The sequence below is a fragment of the Pyrgilauda ruficollis genome, unplaced genomic scaffold (assembly GCF_017590135.1).
Source record: "Pyrgilauda ruficollis isolate IOZ18807 unplaced genomic scaffold, ASM1759013v1 scaffold1, whole genome shotgun sequence".
Taxonomy (NCBI): domain Eukaryota; kingdom Metazoa; phylum Chordata; class Aves; order Passeriformes; family Passeridae; genus Pyrgilauda; species Pyrgilauda ruficollis.
This window is the reverse complement of record NW_024508100.1, coordinates 2146142-2169354: the sequence shown is the minus strand read 5'-3', so window position 1 is coordinate 2169354 and position 23213 is coordinate 2146142. Positions and strand designations below refer to the sequence as shown.

Genomic DNA, 23213 nt, shown 5'->3' with positions numbered 1-23213 from the left:
GAACCTAAGAAACCTGCTGTGTTTTAAAGCTCTCTTTCAAGAGTGAGTAAGGTGTTAAATAAAGGAACCATCTAATTCTATTATGGCCATCTCAGCAGCTCGTGAGATCCTTGTCTAAACACAGGAGGCAACAGAGATCCCACATGGGTCCAAAGGCTCTAAAGAAAACAATCATTTCACTCGGGGCAGAGATTATAAAGACAGTTGGGAGTTGAGGGTTTGGAGCAGAAACAAGACCTTTGTATTTCAGAGGACTTCTACTGTTAAATATTTTTTTTTGGCCTTTTGTTCTTTCTGAGTAGCTATAAGATTCCCCAGAGTCTTTCAGGCAGTCAAAAACAAATGAGCAATTAAACTAAAATGGAGCTTTGCACCCAAAACACTCAGCAATGCCTTCAGACACACCCCCACAGTCAGCAAAGCTTTAACAAGTAAATAACTTTTACTCCTCCACATCATTACTACACACCTACCAGCAACATACAACACCTCGTCCAGAAATAGCTCCTATTTTTCTGTAAGTAACAGAGAAGTGAGGAAAACATATCCTTTAAGACCTCTTTAAGTCTCACAATCCAAGGATGAAAAGAGCAATTAATTTATCAAGTCTTTTGCAGAACAGCTTTTCAACACCTAGCTAACTTGTTCAAGCAGAAAACCCCAGATCAACACACATGACAGCGTTATTTTCATGTTACAAACCTCCAAGGTATTTTGGTGCTTCACACAGCACTGTCTCAAGATTTATATCTGTTGGTTATTTCATTTAAGTTTAAATGAAATGACTCTCCTATGTTTCATCTATTTATTTTTGAGAAGCACTGCTCTCAAGTCAGGCGACAGAGCTATTTCCATTTTTCTGCAAGACTTGTTTCAAGTAAGTGCTCTGATGACTCTAGGGATGAGTAATATTCCCATCCAAAATAAGGATGGCTTATACTTCTTTTTCTGAGAACATATACGTCTTTTTCTAAGAAAGATGTGGTAAAGGCATGAAAGGCTGGTTGTATTTTGTTCAAGCTTAACAGCTAGAAGCAGGTTATCCTGCCAAATTTTGTTTAAAAGGCTCTTAATATTCCCTAGCAATCTTTCAAATTGCAAGTTCAGTGCTTATAAAAAATTTTCAAGTAACAGTCCAGGACAACTTGCATTTTCTTTTGCAGAGAAGTCTCAACACTGCATACAACTAATCCTGCACTGGGGGTTTCCCATTTTTCAGCTTCATCTTCTACCTGTTTTGCTATTCCAGTGATCAATTAATTTCATTACACAAACCTTTTCATTAGACAAGCAGGAATTGATACAAATCAATTAATTTTGCTACTATTTCTTTTGTGTTAGCAAAGAAAGTCCTTTGTGTTAGCAAAGAACTACAAATATCTATTAATTTTACCTCTCAACAGAAGTTTGTTATACTTAGACAAGGACCGTCAAATCGTGTTTCTTAAGCACAGTGAAGCAAAGTTTCACTGGGCATTCCAAGGCTTTTAAAGATTCAGTAATGCCTGGTATCTTGAAAAGAAAATCCAAGCAAACAGCACTGCAATGAAAGCAGAACAGCACTCACCTTGCGTTTCAGAACGCTGAGTTTTTCAACGACTCCATCCAGGAGACTGACAACTGAGTCCACAGCAGGACAACTGCTCAGCGTCTTCTCCAGCTCCGCCACCACCATGGTCACGTGGCTGGTCTCCCGATCAATGTTCTTCTGGGCAGCTCGAAATCGTTTGTTCAGTGTTTCATATGGCACCTGAAGGAGAAACAGCAAGTCATCAGAATTTCTGTATTTAAAAAGTCAGGTCCTCTAGAGCTTAGAAAGACTGATGATTTCATCTGATGCAGCCCAAAGAGCACACTGGTTCCAGGGGACTAGAGGTCATTGATTGAACTTGAGTTCCCATACTAAAACACTTATTTAAGTTCTCTCAGCAAGGAGCTCACACTTCAAATATTATGAAAAAACAACAGGAAAAATGCTTCAATTTCTTGTCTGATACCAGGCTCACCTATCCTGCTTTGGCTGTAGGAAGCACTGATGGAAACAATCCAGGGACAACAGAATATGAAGACAAATTTGTACCTACAAAAGGAAAGCTACAAATTAAACCACAACTAAGAGATCACCTTCAGACCATGACTTTCTAATTTTACATTTCTTCCCTTCACAAATTCATTAGAAAAGAGAAAGTTACCTTTGAGAGGAAGCATGTATAATGCATATTGGCTACTGAAAAACTTATACATGTACACCAACAGTTATTCAGGAAATCCAATAAATCTCCTACATACCTCTACCCGTGAAAGACTACTTTTTAGGAAGTAATACTAAAAAGTAAAATATATTCTGTATATACAAGGACTATAAGGAATGCCAAGAGAAACTCCATGTAAATTTTCTTTTAGTGATAAAAGCCTACAATGTATGACTAAGCTGGTTCATTTCCTCTAATGCTCCATTCCTGAGTTAAGAGATTGCCAGTCTTGAAGGTCTTCTGTCCTCCTAGTCCCACACCTTTGTGGAACAGTTGAATCAAAACTGCTACTGATGGCCATTAAGGACACATGGATGGCAGCTGTCTACAGCCTGGGGAATGATTTGGGGAAAGCTTACAGGAAGTGTTAAGCTGCTTCCACTACAGTGGCAGCAAAAGCAATTTAGACAAGAAGTTCTACTACTTCACAAAATCAGGAATTTTAAAAAACATTCCAGTGCTATACATTTAATTCAGCCATATCTTTAATCTTTAACAAGTCCATGAGAAGTTCTTTCAGGTAGTTATGATAATCTTGATTGCTTTTCCATTAATCAAAGGGATAATTTAGATAGCAATCAGATTATCCATGTTAAAGGTAAAACAGGAAGCACAAATCAGTGCTCTGTTTGGTACATATCACGTATATGTTTGATTACAAATCTTTCAAGCATATAACTTCTAATCAATTATATCAAGGTCTCAGTTTTCCTCCTTCTAATTATCTGCATGCAAGGAAGTATCCCCAGGGGCCACACCCCTTCTGGGTTCTGTTAGCAAAGAGGTTCCTACAGCACCACTGCAATTCTCCATCAGAGAACAGTTTGGTTCAGAGGAAGGAAGATGAGCCAAAGCATTTGCTTTCCAAGACTTTGCATCACCTACAAGAGGTTGTGCTTCTTTGTAGTAGTAATAAAAGACAAGGACAATCCTGATAAGATATGAAAGGATATGAAAGAGCTCCTCTTGTCAAGACTGAAGTGATCTATTTAATAATGGTTCCTGGTATCTCAAACTAAGACCTAAACAAAACACAGGACAAGACTCTACCACAGAAGGCACCAAGCCAAAACAATTTTTTTCCTTAAACATTTTGCCCTAAAATCCCAGCGGTACACCCACCCAAAACTTATGCCACATAAACCATGACAAATAAAAGGCTTCAACACCTACTTAGTTGCCTATATAACAAACTTCCATCTCACACCCTCATTCCTTTTTTCCATTTACACAAAAAATATGAAATATTTTAGACACCCACAGATAAAATGAATGTTCTAGGAGGCCATTATTTTGACATATCATGCTTTTGAACCTGGAAACTTATCTCCAGCTCTAAGACCTGATGCCAGACAGCATTAAGACAACTTCTTCCCTTCTTTTTTCCCCATTGGATCTTTCTTACTGTTCACCAAAAAATATTTCTGTAAGTATTCTGCTAATCAGCTTTCCATACCACATTGAAAATCTGCATCAATAAAGACTTTCATAAGCTACTATTAATTTGAGGTACCTTTTTTAGTACAGAAAGTGCTTTTGTTAAATTTTGAGCAGTCAGCTGGACACAGATCTAGTCAGTTGGGAAAAAATATTTCATCTCCCTTTTCCCTAGTTCCTTATCTGCACTCAAGAGCAGTAACAGCACCCATTTCCTGTGCTCTGTCTCTTCAGCATGCAGAGTTCTGGCACAGCTTGTGTTCATATGACATTTAGAACAATTGAACTTTCAATTTCAGCTGGTAACACTATATATCATTTAGAATGTCTAGGTGCAATAGGTTTTTGAATCTTCTCTTATATTTTGTTTCCCCTACCATAAAAACAATCTGAATGTTTTCTGTGGAAGAGACTATGAGTTGAAATGTTTCCACTATATACTCTGAAAGTAAATAAAAGTAAACATATTGAGAAACATAATTTAGTGTGTCATAACAAGGGAAATTAAAGGTACAATGAAATTATTTGCATAACTGAAGCTGACAGTAAATACACTTTACCAGAGATTTTCATAATTTGCACAGGCACTTGTTTCTTATTATAGAGCCAACAGTTTTCATGAGAATATTTGTGAATCATATCTAGGTACAGCTTTTACACTTACTTTACAGGGACAGAGTCTATGAATGCCAAAATGTAGAACTGCAACTGCTACACTCCTTACAAAGCAGGATTTTATCTTGAATTTGCATCTTGATCTGCTGGCTCTTTTATTACTCCTACAGCTCCAAAGAGCCAAAAGACCCAGCTCCCCAGCATTGGCTTGCTTTACTGCAGAACTCTTCAAAAGTTACAGGCACTGTACCAACAGGATCATTTTTTTCCACCAATAATGAAAGTTAATGAACGGAGAACATATAAGAAAGTGTTCTGGACAATGCAATTCTAAAAATTTTTCATTATTGTTCACTTTGATTTTCAGGCACCATTGTTAGAACACTGTGAACACCAAAGTTTTCAGACTAAGAGACAGATGCAAGATTTATATCTCATTAATTGCCATAAACCTATTAGAGACTTGGAATCTTTCCTGCCAGAACCATTCTGTGACCAAACCTGGACTACAGAGTCATTATTTAGAGACAAGAGTGACCTACAGAAGTCAGCCTAGGGAAGCATTACCTTAAGGAAAAAATAATAAATCAGCTTGTAGAAAATTTGAAATACAGCAGCAAGTACTGACCAGAACATGCTCTGTACAAGCACAATACCAACTTGTCCTACTCGTTAGAGCTTGAAGAACCACACCCAGTTGGCTCATACGGTGAACATACAAGAGGATACAAAGGAGAGTTGTAAAATATTAGTGGGCAGCACATTTAAATCCAGTGGCACTAAATAGATTCTGCTCCTTTTGTTCACCAGCTTCCACAGCTGCAGACACATTATTCAATCTAAGCATGTACTAAACCAGGTCAAACTTAAACCTAGTGAAAAGGAATTTGACTGAAGTTAGATCAACCTACACGAGGGGTAAAATTCCAGTAACACAAGTTTTTCCAATATCAAAATTTTGCTGTTATGTGAAGGAAAGTCTGCTTGGCTGGAGGCTTCTGCAGCTGTAGCGTGATTGTTTCCAGGAGCTAAATGCTAACAAAAAATCAGAGACAACTGATTAACCTGGTACAAATATTTTCTTTATTTCAGGAGATACTTCACACTGTTTTCAGAAAGCCAAAAAAGTGGTGTCCTGTCCCAGAACATGCTCCAACAACCTCCAACAGTGGAGACAAGACTTAGAAGATTATTCTGGGTGTACAAGCTTGAACTGGTGGAAGAGGCCGAAGGACTGCCAGGAGAGCTACACGTTGATCGCTCAGTTGAGAGCAAGGAGTAGAAAACTGCAGAGCTAAGGATGTCAGGGGGAGTTTTTAAGTGTACTCTTGAGAACTCAACTGTGAAGTTTACTACCTGGCCTTCCGCCCAAACACAGTCCTCTTCCTGGCCATGAATGCAAATAAGGTACCAAAGCAAGGCAGAGTTCTCAAATCATGAAGTGGCTAAAACTATTCAAATTGGGCAATCTTTCTTTTCATAAGCCATATCAAATGTAACTTGAAATATCCTTAAGCAGAGTGAATTTAAATATATTTTCATAAAAATAAATTTTTCAACAAGCCATTCACTTACTAAGCGATTCCATTTTCTTGAGTTTTTTGAAAACACATTAAAAATACAAAAAAAACCCAGCCAGTATTAAATGCTTGCATATGTTGCAACCTGATGTTTTGCCAACTGTATATACTTCTCAAGTGTTAATTATCAGCCTGCAAATAAATATTTAAAGAAATATAAATAATATTAATCCACCTGCATACAGGGGTGCATCAAAACAAGTGTGAGCAGCTGGTGAAGGGAGGCAATCTTGCCCCTCTACTCTGCTCTTCTGAAGCCCCACCTGCAATGCTGCACCCAGCTCAAAACAAGAGATCTGATCCTGCTGGAGCAAGTCCAGAGGAGGTCACAAAGGTGATCAGAGGGCTGGAGCCCCTCTGCTGTGGAAGGAGGCTGAGACAGCTGGGGGTGTCCTGCCTGCAGAACAGAAGGCTCTGGGAGGACCTTACTGCACCTTCCAGTACCTAATGGAGCTACAAGAGAACTGGAGAGGGACTTTTCACAAGGGCATGGAGTGACAGGACAAGGGGGAATGGCTTCCTAATGGCAGAGGCAGGGTTAGATGAGATATGAGGAAGACATTCTCTACTGTGAGGTGGTAAGGCCCTGACACAGGTTATCCAGAGAAGCCATGGATTACCCATCCCTGGAAGTGTTCGAGGCCAGGCTGGATGGGGCTTTCAGCAACCTGGTCTATTGGACATGGCAAGGAAGCTGGAATGAAATTATCTCTGAGTTCCCTTCAAAGTAAACCCTTCTGTGATTCTAAACCAGCTAATCCTTTACACAGTGTCCTACAATGCATATTGCTTTTACACTCATTATCAAGATTTTACTGAGATTCATTTTTCTTCTCAAGGTTTTCTAAATGTATCTACGTGTGCACACTTTGTACTCTCTCCATAAACTGAATATATAGAAGAAACAGCTGCTGACTATACAGAAACACTCCCACCTCAGCTCTTGCTTATCTCTACAGACTCACAGAAAAATGCTTTTAGAAAACTTGTGATAAGAGCATACCATCTATATAGCCTTTAACAATATGAAAAAGGAAAGGAGAATGCAGACCATTTTCCCCTCATAGAAGTTTATTAATTATAGTGATCAAAGCTTAAAAAACTTTGCTACCACAATGGCATTTATGTTGTTGAAAGTCAGACATCCAGACTTATGCTCACTGTAGCACCTTGAATTCTATCAAACAGCTAAATGGCATTTTGAGAATGTGGCGAGGTTTCAGCCTGCTGCACACTTGTAGCTTCTACAACAGATGCAGTCTGACTGAGCACCTGGGGTTTGCAAACAAATTCAATACAGACACTGCTGAAGGGCTCTCTGCTTGGGATAGAGTACAACATAACAAAACAAAATTGATCTTCTTTGCAGAAGTGTTGTAGCTGTCCAGCCACAAAAGCCTTCTGAGTTACAGCTAGAAATGCAGCTCTCATTACCATCAGAACCGGCATATACATCCACTTAATTCAACTAGACTTCAAATAAGTAATTGCAATTACCAGGGCCTTACAGACACCAGCAGCTTAAGGAATATGAAAAGCATCTACAGAATTGAGTTTGTGACCCAACTACCAAGGACAACAAGGTCTCACTTCTAAATGCCTTCTCTGTCTTTACTGGTAAGGTCTTCTCCTAAGCCTTCCTGATAATGTATGAGCAACTGAGTTTGGGGCCTCATCTCAGTTCTTGTGAAATTTACATGGAAAAAGCCCCCAACAAAATACCCCAACCATTTCCAATCTTATAAAGGTGACTAGGAACAACCAGCCCAGACTTGTCATACACAGACCAAGCCTGACAGCACTGTTTGCTTTCAGTGATGAACAGTCTCTGAATGGCAGGAGCAACTGGTAGCCTTTCATGCCAATAGCAGTGAGGTTTTTGACATTGTCTCGCTTGTGGCCAAACAGGAGACATGGACTCAATGGCTGAATACAAGATGGGTTAGGGACTGACTAGTCAGGCTCTAAGAATAATGGTCAGTGGTTCCAAACCTTTTGGTGGCCAATTACAAGTACTGCTTTGTCTCACCAGGTCAACTCCAACAAACATGTCATCTTCAACCATCTGCACTACAGAACACACAGTCAGAAGGCTCACAGAGAGCAAACTGGTGGAGTGCTTGATAAATGGGTGTCAGAGCTGCCATTCAGAAAAAATGACAAACTGGAGAAAAATACTAAGAACTTTATGAAACATCATCAAGACAAACACCAGGACCCAATATCTGGCACAAAACCACTCCAGCCTTTAGCACTGGTTGTGGAATAACTGGCTAGGATCACCACTGCAAGAAAAGATGCAGAGGTCCTGAGGGACAGCAGGTGGGACATGAATCAGCAACAGGCTCTCATGGCAATGAAGGTTAACCCCATCCCAGGCTGCATTAGCAAGACTAAAGGCAGTGGGTTGAGAGGAGTGATTGTTTATGCTCTACACTCATGCAGACTCATCTGGAATACTGAGTCTGGTTTTCAGGTCACTCCCTCCTCCCACTGAAAAAGAGATGCTGACAAGCTGGAGAGAGTCCAGAAGGCTGCCACCATGACAGTGAGCGGGTTGGAGGATAAAAGAAAAGTCCAAGAGAAGCTGAAAGGGGCAGGCTTGTTTCCGCTGCAGAAGGGAAGGCTACGGGGAGCTGGAAGCAGCACAATCTGATAGAAGCTTTCTACCACCGAAAGGTGAAGGTCACAGATAAGAGCCAGCCAGACCTTCCGGAGTTACAGAGCAAAAAAGGAGGCTGAGCTGACAACTGTCACTAAAGAAAATTCCAGCTGGACATAAAAAAAAATATTTCAATCAGAAGACTTGGTAAGCACTGGAACAGCAGCCCAGGAAGGTGACAGAATCTCCACCCTCAAAAACTTTCAGAACTTGGCAGGACTCTGAGCAACTCAGATTAGCTTTGAAGTTGGCCAAGGTTTGAGCAGAATCCTGAATTTAACACTGTCTGCAGAAGTACTCTCCTACCTTAATTTAATGAATTCATCTTTGCTAACTTAGACATCAAATACATTTCCACACGAAGATCTGAACAACCATACCAGATAAGATCAAAAATCCCCTCTCTGTCACTGTCTTTTCTCTGATGATATCCAGAAAGAGAATGGCACTTGAAAAAGGGCAAGAACAAAGTTACTATTCCCAAAGTCTCTCTGGCTCAAGAAGTCCAGTGATGGGAATTTAATAGTAGAAATACCACAGGTGTTTCTCACTCATGAACTCTGGTTGCTGTTGACCTGAGTTTTAGCACTGCAACATCCTGCTGTGAGACATTTCACAGGCTCACAAGTATGTGAAGAAATACTCTTTTAGTTTTGACTTTTCAACTGACTTGAAACCCTTTTGTTCTTGTTTTGGAAGCAAAAAAAGGGAACCCTCTCCTTCCCCTACATACTTCTCACATATCTTGAGATTGGAGAGACTCTTTTTGAACCAATCCTTAAAGACAAACATTCCATCTCTCTAATCAATGTCGTCCTTCTGTAGCCATTTTCCAGTTCCACTACACCCTTTCTCAGGATGAGAGAAGGGAGAAAATAAGAGTAACTCATACTACTTGAGAGAAGAAGAAACCATGGATTTTAACTTCTATGTATCGAGCTCTCCATTCTTCCCTTTGCCAACACTTCTGTCCCGTGTTTGTTAACATTAACTGGCCACTCACACAGAACATTCACTATTAGCCCTGAGATCCCACTGACCAAGGATGATCACTTCCAACTCAGTTATTATATATATAACACTAGGATTAATTTTCTTTCCACCATAAAACTGTATCACACTGCACTTGTCTATACTGAATTTAATATATTTTAACACCCATTCAGTCTCTCACTATTTTTTTCTCTAATGGTTCACACTTTGGCTACATCTGTAATACCTCAATTATCTCAGTATCATCAAGGAAACTGCTTCATCTCAGCACTTACATTTTCTTCCAGGCTGTTCAAACAGCTGAATATCACCAGGATGCCAGCAGAATCCTAACACCAATCTTCCTCCATTAGAGAAGCTGGCTACTAAATCTTGATGTTTGTTTTTTATCTTGCCCAGTTTCTTATCTGCATAAGGACTTCAGTCTTTCTTGCAAGAGTTCCTGGTAAGGCTTATCTCAAAAAAACATTCAGTAATATGAATAAACTATCAACCAAGTCCACCTCACTGCACACTTCAGTTTTTTAAAAACAACTCCAATATCTTTACATGGAACACACTTTTTAAAAGTCACATTAACTGATGTACATTATTCCATATTGGATTAGTCAGGATACTATTTCTGCATCAATAAGCCATTGGCTGGAAGGGAAAAATCAATTACATGTATTAAAAATCTCACTAAAATTTTACTTCAAGTAGAAGCATAGAAACAGTCTTCTACACTTTCTTCCACAGCTATCCAACAAAATCCCCAGACTTCAGCATTTATCAGAGAACTAAGAGGAGGACTCAACACAGGAGAAAGAGATTCCTCCCAAAACAAAAAAGCTTTTTATAACAAGTGTTACATGCTGCATTTCTACTCCTTGGGAGGTGTAGGATGTTAGGCCAAAGTCTAATGGCCACTGTGCAAAATTCCAAATACCACCTTGATGATGCTCAGAAATTTTTCTAACTGGTACAGACCAATATTGAAAGACTGAATTACACATTTCTTTCATGACTGAAGTTTTGAAAAAAAGGTAAGCCTTTATTCTCCCCCAAATCTTTAGCCTTACATTAAACTTTCAGCACACCAGTGCTCACACTGATCTGGTCACACACTACAACACCGGCCAAATTCCTTCTTTACTTCCATAGATTCAATTCTAAGGAGCTCCAAATAAAAATGGAAACTAAAACACAATCACTTTCAGATCACAGGTTTATTCAAAATGTTTCTAGCACACAGTAACTGCGTGGATGAAACTAGTTCAGATGCAGCAGAAAAAAGTAAAAAACAGTTTGTATAGCTATCATTTGGTTGTTGGGAATTATAGAGTAAAAAGGAGACTTCAAAAAAGACAATTGAAGGAAGAAGTATTTGGTTGTAAAAGTAAGATCATTAACTATTCTCCAGACTCCTGTTAACAGGAATTTTCAAAGGCTTCTTTTCTAAAAGCTCATTTTCATAGAAAACAGTATAGACAACAGAAACAAGCATCTTTTACTTAGGTTTGCAATTCTGTAAAGAACATACATTTTCTTTCTGTATTTGATATAAAGTAGTTAATTGGGTCTAACTGGTACAAATTCCTACAGAGGGAACTTTTAACTACGTATCCTGACTTGACAGATCTCTGTGTGCATCCTCAGTGTTAAAGTATCTTGGGTGAACGTAACTCCTTCCCACATAAAATGTGATTTTTTAAAAAGCCCATAAAAACATACATTGTGTATCTTTTCAAATTAACTCAGTCATGAGCAGGAGGGAATTAAAAATGGCTTTGTAAAATTCTTATCAAGTACACGAAGTCACAAAATTAGAGGGAAGAAAAAAAAGAGCTTCAAGAAATATAAAATAGAAAGAGTCCTACCCGATTAGGTGGGGGGAACCATTACAGAGCTATGCTCTCCTTTCAAGGGTCAGAAAAATGGTGTGCTTCCTCTCCTCAACTCTGTTAGCTTATAACACCTGAAAAGCACCAGAGATTTGTATGAATCTACAGGTCTCCAAGACAATTCTGTTGAAGACTCTGAGATAGAAATAAGCTTTTTTCAAATGCCCCTACATGAAAATTAGCCTGGCCAGTCAGCTAGGGAAAACAGATGCAGTGATGAAATTGCCTTTCAAAAAACTAGAAGCAAAGACAACTTAGCACTTTAGGCAAGACCAAGGAAATACAGGAACATGTAAGAAAAATTAAGCATCTCCTGAAGAGTTTTAGAAAACAGTGTCAAAGAGAAAAACTAAACCCCATAAAATCACCTTCAAGCATTCAGCTGTTTTCTTGAGACTAAATTAGAACACCATGCTCACCACTCCAACAAAACAGAAAAGTAGAGGATATCTACTATATATGATGCCATAGAAAAATGAGGCAGGGTACAATAAATTACTGAAAAATTTCCCTCAAAGAAATAACAATAAAGAACTTCCATGCAGAATTACTGAAATTCTGTATTTTTATATAGTTTATTTTTTCCTCAATGATTCTTGGATTACTTCAGACCACAGTCAGCATCATTATTTGTCACTGGACTTATCCAAAATGTAAATTATATCAGCACTTCTTCAGTGAGCCCTTCTGATGAGTAGCTCTTATCAATTCCTTAAAAATAGTAATAGCTTTTCCTTGTTCTAGGCAAAATCAGAAAAGGAAAATAAAACTATAAGAGTAGTAGTATATTTGAGGAATGGATGGCTTAAAATAATGTCTAAATTTAGGTTAATTACGTAAAAGCATTAAAATAAAATCTTGAAGAGATATAGAGCCAAACAAAGTAATTTCATGAGCCTAAAAGCAGTTGGAGGTAATTTGGATTATTAAAAAGCAGTTGTTTTTAAAAACAATTTCCATGTTTTGGAAGGGTAAAGCCTAGTAGCTTGCCTTAGTTACAAACAAGTCAGTTTTACAACTCAAGAAGACAGTACTGTGTATTCCAGAGCAGATGTATCTCAAAAGAAACCATCATTATATTATTCAAAGCTGCTACTTCAATAGAGGAGAGAATGAGCAGCAAAAATTCTTGGGCTATCCATCTGCTACACACATACTTAGTCAACAGAAGCAATCACACTCCTTCAAAATATTATCCTGTTACACAAACTGCAAGTAACTTATTGCTGAATACATCAGGAACTTTTGAACAAGGCTGCCTACAAGAGAATTAAGTGCTTTACAAAGCAATTTTACAGTTACAGAAAATTGTCTTACATCCCTATATAAGGAAGTTTACAGCCATTTTAGAGCCCTGTCTCAAACTACCCTGAGGACATCAGAGGCCAGTCCTTTTCAAGGCACTTGTTTATAGCTGCCACCCTGGACTTCCACCTCAAAAGAAATGTCTTTGCTTTTCTTCTTTAAGTAAAAATACTGGAGTACTAACAAGAACCTAAGCATTGCATCCTGGCCAAAGCTGAGTTGCAAAGCTAAGGTCACTCAGAGGGTTTGTGTCCTGAGCAAGTCCTTCCATTTGTTTTGATCCTTCTTTCCTCTCCAAATATTTGTTCATTTTAATCACAGCACCACCTCTTTACCTCTTGAAATGAAAGAGGTCGTTGTCCTTCTGTGTGTTTGCACAGTCCAGACACCATGATACTGGCTAGAGATCCCATTTCCAATCAAATTGCTCCCAAAATAACCTATTAGAGCCAAAGTGACAGCATTTCTTGCAAGACAATTAAGCATTATTGATTCAAATTAGCAGACCCATATCAGAATATATCAATGACCAAAGTTCCACTCAATGTATTATCTGTTTTACTTTTATTTTCACTGGTTTACAAGTCCAGTTAATCCACAGAGCTCTTAAAAAAACCTGAGGTAAATCAAAAGAAGTTGTGAAGTAGTTAAATTACTGACTATCAAAATAAAAGCGTGTTTAAAACTGCTTTATTTAAATGAAATATCACATACTGTAAGTAATCAATTATTTTGGCATATTGCACATTCTGGGTTAGCAAATACTTCCCACATAGTGAATCTTCAGGCTTTAAGTTGTGGGAGGCCAAGTGTACAACACAGGCAGTTTTTTGACTTAACAAGGACTGATGGATCCTGTCAGTGTGCCCTTACAGCAAATCTGCCAGAACAGTGCTTCCCTAAACCTGTGAGCCTGAAAGGCACACTCTTATGCTGATTATACAGGAACTACTGATTTGAAAGACAATGAGAAGAATTTGAAGATGCTTAGGGAGCACACCAAGTAAAGCATTTTCCTCCTATTACAGTATCTAGGAAATGTTGGAAGCTCATCTTTACTTATTTCCCAGCTCTTGAAAAACACTCCCTATGCTAAGACTCAAATCTTGTCTTAGGTCAACATTTAAAGATCCCATTGTGCTAGCTACCATACAAACATATTATTCCTACACCAAACATACACAAACCAAACTCACAAGATCACAGGCCACTGTCCTGTGAAAACACTACATATCAAGCATGGTACAACTAGGAATTGCAACATCAGGTAAGTGTTCACTTTGAAGACACTAACAGGAGATCTTCTGTAAGATGTTTGAGAACACCTTTCTTCAAGTATTTTCCTACAGGCACAATGGGGTACTAATAACCAAGCAAGAGCTCTCGGTCATGACCACACTGTTACTGCCTTTTACTGTGTTTTCTTCCTTCATTAATCACTTTAAAATGTATTTTATAGTGAGTAGGCAGGGGTGGAAAAGAGACCAACAAGCCCATTTCTTCAGCTACTGTACAACGTCAAACTTCTTACAAAGTCCCAGTGTTGGCTCTCTCTTACAAGAGTGTTTTTTTAGAACAGAGTGTAGTGCAGGAAAACAACAGCAGTAGGAAAGATTTCACACTTGTTTGCTGACACACACACCATGTGTCAAAACAGGAAGTGCATTATTCAGCAGCACAGGAACGCTTGGCATGGACACTGAACACACTTGGTGAGTCAGAGCACCCAGGTTGAAGATGGATTTAGTGTGAGATAAGTGTCCATGATGAGTTAGTACAGAGTTGTCACCAACATCCAGGCTTAGCTTATTTTGCCAACTTTCTGTTTGAAAAGCACTTAGATAATCCAGAAAGCGGCCTACAAGAGACCTGGAATGGGACTTTTGACAACAGCAGGTAGTGACAGAAAAAGGGGGAATGGCTTCCAACTAAAAGAGGGCAGGTTTAGATTAGATATGAGGAAGAAATTTTTTCATTGTGAGGATGGTAAAACAATGGAACAGGCTGCCCACAAAGCTGTGGATGCCTCCTCCCTGGAAGTATTCAAGGCCAGGCTGGATAAGCCTTTGAGTAACTCAGCCTAGTGGAAGGTGTCCTGGCTGCCCACAAAGCTGTGGATGCCTCCTCCCTGGAAGTATTCAAGGCCAGGCTGGATAAGCCTTACTCAGCCTAGTGGAAGGTGTCCCTGACCCTGGCAGGAGGGTTGGAACAAGATGAACTTCAATGTCCCTTCCAACTCAAATCATTCCATGATTCTGTCATGATACATATTTGTATTTTCTTACATTGATGTACAGACAGTGAACTAAATGTTACAAGTTATTACTTCTGTTTTAAGTTCTGCTTGAACCACTTTCACTGAACAACTTTTGCTGCTACCTGTTCAAAGTTTTGACAAAAGTACTCTTGACTCTTAAAATTAGGTTCAAAATCAACTTAGGGTAAAGCTTATAAACGTGGGAAAAAAATAAAGTACTGCAACCAGTTATGCAAAAAATTTATCGTGCACTTCTTCTGCCTCACTGGGCAAAAAGTTGATTGTTCAGATGTTTGAGATTTCCATTAGTGACCTGGATGACGGATCTGAGGGCACCTCCCCAGTCTGCAGAGGACACGAAACCAGGAGGCGCTGTTAACATGCCAAATGCTTGTGGTGCCATTCCAAGAATCTCACTGCGCTGAAGAAATGGGCAAACAAGAACCTCACAAACTCAACAAAGGGGAACAAAAAGTCTTACACTTGAGAAAAAACTACCCTTTGTACCAAGACAAGTTGGAGACAACAGCCTGGGAAGCAGCTTTGCAGAACAGAGCCTGGGGTCCTGCTGGACAAATTGCCCATGACATCAATGTACTCCTGCAGCAAAGGCGACCAACAGCACCCCAGGCTGTGTTAGGAAAAACACTGCCAGGAGGTCAAGGACAGTGATCCTTCCCCTCTACTCTAACTAGAACTTAGACCCACCCAAAGTGCCATGTCCAGTTTTGGCTCCCCCATCCAACAGAAACATGGACACACTGGAATGAGTAAAGAGAGATCACCACCAGACTGGAGAATCTGACACAGGAAGAAGGGCTGACAGGGCTGGGATTGTTCAACCCAGAAGAGGCCCAGAGGAAGCCTTGTCAAGGTGAGCGAATACCTGATGGGGACAACAAAGAATATGGAGCCAGACTCCTCTCAGCAGTGCCCCATAAAAGTACAACAGGCAATGGGCACAAACTGAAATACAGAAAATTTCCTGTCAACAAAAAGATTACATTCTTTTAGTACCACAACAGCAGTCAAACGCTGGAATAGCTTTTCCAAGAGAGGCTGGAATGTCCATCTCAAGATTGAGAACAGTCTGGCCATGGTGCTGAGCAACCTGCCCCAGCTGACCCTGCTTGGAGGGCAGGCTACTGGACCAGACTGTCTGCAGAGGTCCTTTCTAACTCAGCTATTCCGTGGACTCAGGACAGAAACAACATGCACTTCATACAAACCCAGTCTCCTACATGTTTCCCTGTAACAATCCAAAAATTGCAGTTCCATTAGAAGTTCGTATCTTATTAAATCTGCTGCCAGTATTTTCCCTGACAGAGCTGCCAACAAAAGAAACCAAACAGTAGCTCTGAGAAGGCACTGACACGTCCTGTGCTTCTACAACTCTCCTGTTGCAAGTTTTTTTTAAAGCAGTAGCAGAGCAGCTAACCCAAAACAGCTTGTCAACAAACAGCCCAGAATATTTTCAAAAGTGATCATTTCTGCTTTTGGGTCTTCCATCTTCCACTTCTGGGGTCTTAGCCTATACAGCTTGCTATCACTTTAACAATTATTCATACTCTAAAGATATGGATGAATTATCCAGCTTCCTGTCATCACTTGTTTATTATTTTCAGCAAAGAACTCTGATAACAATGTTTGCATTCATTCCTTTTCAAATTGTCAGCCTTCATCTTACATGCTCTCATCTGAGACTAGCAGAATTCCCCATCAGTAGGATTAAAAAACAAAAAAAAAATTCACAGCAGTTTGGTAAAAGAATAGCTGACAACCTTCTTGTCCTTGACAAGGGACTGGAGGGGGTGGAGGGGAATATTCAAGAATTATTTTGTACACTTAAAGAGCTTCTCTAGATTCAGCTGAAGAACTGTATTTACTTCCCCTGAGCTGAACTGCTGAAGAAGGGCTGAAGTATTTCCACTCCAGCAGCAGCCACAATTTAGCTCTGGAGCAGGGATTTCCCTCTGCAGTTTGAAGCACTCTCACATGAAAAGCGCTCTGTGGAACACACTGTAAATGTAGAACTATTACACAACTATTATCTAGTGATGCTGGCATGAGGAAGCTAGAGGGAGGAAACAGGAAGGATATAAATACAAGTCTGCAATCTTTTTTATTTTACTCACTTAAGGGAAAATCACCAGAGCTCCAAGATAGACATCTGAGCTACTGTGTCGGTGAATTAAAAAAAAAAAAAATAAAAAAAGTGATACACATTCATTTTACACAGCATTTGAATAAATTGGAAATAAAAACTCAGATTCTCAGTCCCACAGAAATTTGTAGGCACTGACTCCTAAGGATCAAAATGAGATTTCATATCAACTTACTTTAGTAGACTTTAGCCTTAGTGTTCATTTCTCTGTGCTGCTTTTTCACCTTCACCAGTAAAATGTTTTGATATATGACTCACAGCTAAGAACATTTCAGAGGACACATTCAAAAGATTTGAGCAGACACTGTTCTGGCAGGTTTTTTTAAACAATGAAAAATGTTACTAAAGATTACAGGAACAACCCAGAGGTTGAATGGCTGCTGGGAAGAGTCAATAAACATCACCTTTGCTTGGAAATTAAGAGTTTCAGTGCAAGGGTGTCTCACCCTCTTACTTGTTAACTTTACAAACAACATTCCATTCTGTTATGTATATTTTTGTTGAGATATTTTAGGGGTAAAGAATGCTTGTGAAAATAAAAGAATTAGTCCAAAATATTCTCTACCTTTTAAATGGCTGGCATCTTGACAATTCATCTTAAGTCATAAGCACCAAAACAAAAAATTCACTGATCCTCATCGCCAGTAATTTTTCAGGAAAACAGCAACCAAAGCTGTGGTAACAGCTGGAATACACCTAAAACGCAGTCTTAAAATGATGTTCTTAACATTAAATGCCTTCACATTGTTCTGGCTATAGAAAGTGCCAGAGAGCTCTTTACAGCTATTTTAAAATTTAAGCCTGATGCTGTCAGGTTCAAAGTACTTCTGAGAGACAGAAAGGAGCCTTCACATGTCAAAGGGGAATCAACACTTTGTCCTTCTGCTTCTCAGACCCGAGCAGAATGGAGCTGGTGGAGGAGGACATGCACAAGAAGAAGATGGCCAGAGAACCTGCAGAACCAACACTGTAAAGAGCACACAATGCTCGGCGTGTGAAGGACAGCATGATCTCAGCACAACAAAGTTGACTTTGCATAAACATCTCCTACAGACGGCAAAATGTGGACACGCTGACACGAGAGACGTTTAAATAAGCATTTCGCAATAGAGATCCTTCTCCCAGGTCCCTTCCACAGCTGCTGCTATTTATGTGGTAAACCTCGTGTATATACAACACGAGACTTCAAACAAAGGTTCCCGTCGATTCCTATGAGCATCATCCTTGCAGTTCAACAGTTCTCGGAGGCACTGAGCGTTAAGGTCATCGCTGAGTCCTTCACCTGCCTCACAACACCTGGTCAATGCCCAAGACCACCTATGCAGCCCTGGGAGACCTCCATCCTGCAGGCAGACCCAGCATCTCAGGGAACAGCTTTCACCAAACTGCATTTTGCTTATTCGCCTCCACAGCCCTCCAGTACGTCTGTCCCTCTTTATATTTTAAGCTCATCTCCATCTTCGGGGGACCAAGCAGCCAGGGAACCATATTACACTGCCACCTCCACTCCCTCCCCTTTAACACGTCTCCTAACAACGCCACGTAGATCCAGATAATCATCTGGGATGAGCACTTCAGGCAGTCCTCGGTGTTCCTGAGGGAGTACATTCCACTCACACGCCCCAACCCCTCTCCCCCAGCCCGGCTCCGTCCGAGCCCACTCCCCCGTCACAGCACCCCGCGAGCACAAGGACCTCACTTCTCTCCCAGCTCCTTTCCAGCTCTTTTTGTGTCCCCAGCGTGGCCCGGGGCCTCCCCCGTCCCCTCAGGGCACGGAGACACCAGGGCAGAGCCGCATATTCCAGGCACGTCCCTCTCCCTCCGCGGAGGGGGATGGGAAGAGCAGCAGCGGAGCGGCACCAGCCGAGACGTCAAGCGGAGGAAAAACGAGGACAGGCGGGAACTACGCGATAGGAATCGCTCCCAACCTCCATCCCACAGCCCCGGGGCTCCCGAGGCGGGGAGAACGGGGGGGAGAAGGGGCTTCCCCTCAGCGCTGCTCGGGCGGGACGCTGAGGGCGTTAACGCGCTCCCCCCGCGCCGGGGGCGGCCCGGCACCCACCTTGAGAGTGGGGTACTCCTGCACCTTCAGAGTCATTGAGAGCTGAGCGGCTGATTCCTGCACCGCCATCTTGGATCGGGCACCGGCCTCCCCCCTCCCTCCTTTCCCTCCCGCCCTCCTTCCCAGCGCGTCCCGGCGGGAGCTACCTACGGCGCGCGCGGCAAGCCGGGAAACGGCGCGCGCCCCGCCCCGGCCCTCATGGACACGGGCCGAACCAACGCCGCGCGCTTCCCCCACCCCGCGCCGCCGCGGCTTGGTACGCTCCGCGGGGGCGGTGACGGAGGGAGAGCGACGGCGCGCCGGCCAATGAGCGGCTCCCTTCCTCACGTTCCCCCGCCGTGAGTGTTGGCACCGCCCCAGGGCTCGGGAAGCCGCGTCTGAATGGGCAGCGGTGTGGGAATGGGCGGGGCCGCGTGGATGCGCGGACAAATCAAATGGGATTACGGCATCGGGATAGGCGGGATTTGGGGGGGTTATGGACACCCAGCCACTCAGTGGCGGCAGAGAGCGTTTTCCTGTGGCCCAATCAGAACATGCTCTGGGGCTCAGTGGGCGGGGCCTAAAAGTAAATTTTGCTGGTGACTTCAAACGGCCGTTTTAACACCCCCGAGGTGTCCGGGAAGGGGAGGGGCGGGGCGCGGGGCGGGACGCGTTGTGATCGACAGCTCTACCAGCCAATGCCGTAGCCTCTCAGGTTGACCGGCAGACTGCTGAACCAATGGGCGGTGCGTCTGAAGCGGGCGGGCGGAGCGGCGGGCGGCGTGTGGCTGTGTGTACATCGGGAGGGGCGGGGCCGCCCCCGTGAGTTCCGCGGGGCGGAGAGAGCGAGTGGGAGCCAGTGAGGCGGAGACGGCGGGAAGAGGTTTAAATAGCGGAGACGGCGGCAGCCCCCTGCCCTCGGCTCCCCGGGCCGGCGCCGAGTTTCTCCGGTGAGCGGAGGCGTGGGGCGGGCGCAGCTCCCGCCGCAGCCGGGCCGGTCCCGCCCGCCCCGCGGGGGACGGGGTGGGGAGGGGGGGCGGCTCCGATCGGCCGCCGGGGTCTCTGGCGGTCCCCTCATGGGCGCCGCTGCCCTCGCAGCCGCGCCGGGGAGCGGAGCCGGCGCCGCCGGGCGCTACAGGTGCGGGGCTGGGGCTGCCCCGGCCGGCGCGGGGTGCGCGGGCTCCCGGCGGGATCCCCGGCGGGCTGTGGATCTCCATGGCTGCGCTCAGAGGCTTTGCGTGACCCGCTGACCTCTGGCCGGTCCCTGTAAGGTGACAAGCAGCGGTTTAAGCGAGCAGTAATTCCTCTGCCGGACGTACGTGAGTGTTTCCATTAAAAAAAAAAAAAAAAAAAAAAACAAAAAACAAAAAAACAACAGAACAACAGAAAGGGACGCGAGCCTGCAGAGTTTCTACTTGTGTGTGCGAGGGAATAAAACCGCTCTTGGAGTGTCAGTGCCGGTGTAAAAGCCGCTTTGTGGTGGAGGGCAGTGTCTGTGTGCTCGCTGTGACCTGGGCACCTCAGTGCGTGACCCGGGGCACCGGGACTCACCTTTGTCACAGCAGGCTAGCAGCACAAGGGACATGTGCCCACAGCGCCTGCAGGAAATACAAACTTCACTCTCTTGCTGAAGTCAATGTCAAAACTTTCGTTTCTTGACGCACTGGCAGCAAATGCGCTTCAAGCAGTGTGCTGCTTGAGTTTGAAGCTTTGAAGAGACCCCAAAACCCGTATCTACCAATAACTGTGGTGATTTCTTTGCTCTCTGAACATTGTGGCTATGTTTTTTACTGGTCTGCAGAAGACTGGGGGAAAATAAACACCAATACTTCCAGGAGGAGCAAGCACATTTAACTTTCATGGTTTGAAAGTGCAAGTATGTTTCTGAGAATATTTGGTGGCGTTATTTCTGATGGGCATAGACCTCATTGCACTGAAAGTATCTGTCCACCACAAAGGGATGGGGATAAATAAAAGGGAATGTGGGAAGTCATGTAGTTGAGTATTAGATTCTCTTTGGCTCTCGACTCTTTTTACTGATATTTACTCACAGCTGCCTTGGCATTCAGCCTTGTACTGACCATAACCAGCAAATGTATGCCTAAACATAATTTACCAAGCCCACACCAGGTGCAGAGCCTTTGTTTGAGAAGTGTGTTAGTAAAAACTTTTGTGTTGTTACACCTGGGATTAGCATTCGTGTCTAGACACGATCTTGGGACCAGATCCTGCAAGAGGATTTTTATAGGGGGGATTTGAACTCCAATAAAATTCTGTGCTGGGAATGGTTCACCCTGAGCTGCTTGGGTGGAGGATTGAAAACTTTGCTCAATTGTTGCTGTATTTACAAACATAATTATGTGGCATTGTAAAATATTCCTGTTCTTCCTGTCTGTCTTAAGTATCCTGTAAGCTAATATTTAGAAGGAAATTTGCTCTTCAGTATTCCCCATGATTAATGGCACTGAGCAGCTTGAACCTGGCATACCTTAACTCTGTGATGCTTATAGGGATTGAAGAAGTGTGACTTGCTGTGTAATTGATCAAGTTGTGTATTTGTCCACGTATTTGCAACAGGTTTTGTTCATATGTAATCTCTTAATGGTCCTTTCTGATAATACAGTAGCCAGTTTAATGTAGCACAGATACTCTGTGGATCCAGGTGATGTGCTCAGACTGTATCTGTCTTTAAGATGGAGGGTTATGGTGAAGCTTTGTCAGACGATAGTAGCCAGAGCTAGAGGGGTTGCTTGATGGAACAGATGGCCAAGCAACCATCATGTCAGAGAAAACAGCATGCATTCGTGTATTCTTAGTTTAACACAAGAGGGAGCATGTCTAATCTTTAACCTTTAAATATTGCAACTTCAGGGAGAAAGCTTGAAGTGTTGAGTGTCAACTAATTTATGTTCAAGGCTCCATGTGCAAATATTGATACAACCTATGCATATTGCTGGCATGTTTTCAGCTTTGGGCTGCAGCTGTTGATTTATAGTGTAAATGTTGGCATGATAAATGTGGGCATGAGAACTAAGCTAATGATCTTTGGATGTTGTTAAAATGCATAGTTTCCTGCTAAATTAAACAAAATATTTATGGCTGTTGTTATTCCTGGGTATGGTCATTAATGTACTAAGGTTGTATTTTTTTTCTTAAATATTAGGTTAATATATGTCTTCTGCTTAACCTACCATACAAACTTATAAAGCCGAGTCTTAATTTAATTAAATTTAGTTTAATTGCCTATATACCTTTGCTTTTAGAGTTCTTATAAATCCTACTACTTTATTCTTCAATAGGAAGTATGAAGTTGGATCTACTAAGAAGCTTTGTACTGTATCTTCTTTATTTTTTCCTTGTCCCCTGGTGTCATAAGATGAAGATGAAAAATCAGCTTCCATTTTGTATTTCTTGCTATTGTCCAGTTGAATCATAATGTGTTAATGTTTGTCCTCGTTCAGTGTCTTGTTAATGTGAATTAGCAATTAGTTTAACTTCAGCAGTGTGCAGAGAATACTCCAGACCTTTAGGAGAACTTCACTCATTTGTTTCCAGTAGCCTTCCACTTTGCTCCAGATTAATGATCAGAGAAAAACATCTGCCTACCATTAAACACTGCATGCAAATGATGTATCTTTCAGGAACATAAACACTCTGTGTGTTATTTGGTGGAGCAGAGCAGCAACCTCAGTGCTCTGCTTTCATATGCTGAAGTTTTCTTCAAAAAAAAAATTTGAGATTTTACCACGCTTGCTTCTCTTTGCTCTCTGTGGTCATTATAACCCCAGTGCCAGGTGGCAGAAGTGGGTGTGTGTGTGTGTCACCATCATTTCTTGTGTTTGCAGACCAGACTGGCCTGAGGCAGGAATGTGAAGGCCTGTGCTGGTTCAGGTGGGAAGGAGCACAGACTGTCCCACTGTTCAATAGAGTTCTCTTCCTCCAGCAGGTGGATGTGGTGGTTTTGTCCATTATCATGGATTCTCCCTGTTTCTTGGCTATTCTGTATCAGTCAAGACTTATGCTT

At 42.1% G+C, this 23213-nt stretch overlaps 2 protein-coding genes across 9 annotated transcripts in view; one reads left to right on the top strand and one right to left on the bottom strand.

Moving 5' to 3' along the window:
• The window catches only part of MAEA (macrophage erythroblast attacher, E3 ubiquitin ligase), a 49464-nt gene extending 30080 nt beyond the window's left edge, over positions 1-19384 (bottom strand). For 2 of the 7 annotated variants that reach the window (XM_041469802.1, XM_041469298.1), the window contains exons 1-2: positions 19211-19350; positions 1568-1750 (exon numbers count right to left, since the gene is read on the bottom strand). In XM_041469802.1, the coding sequence (XP_041325736.1) occupies positions 1568-1750; positions 19211-19279 (252 nt within the window). In that variant the 5' untranslated portion in view covers positions 19280-19350. The other 5 variants (XM_041469449.1, XM_041469708.1, XM_041469618.1 and 2 more) reach the window with 5 other exon arrangements.
• Positions 19385-20016: 632 nt separating this feature from the next.
• CTBP1 (C-terminal binding protein 1) overlaps positions 20017-23213 on the top strand; it is a 237330-nt gene continuing 234133 nt past the window's right edge. For both annotated transcript variants that reach the window (XM_041468671.1, XM_041468513.1), the window contains exon 1: positions 20017-20139. The gene's annotated coding sequence lies outside the window, so the exon portion shown is untranslated. The remainder of the gene's footprint in view (positions 20140-23213) is intronic.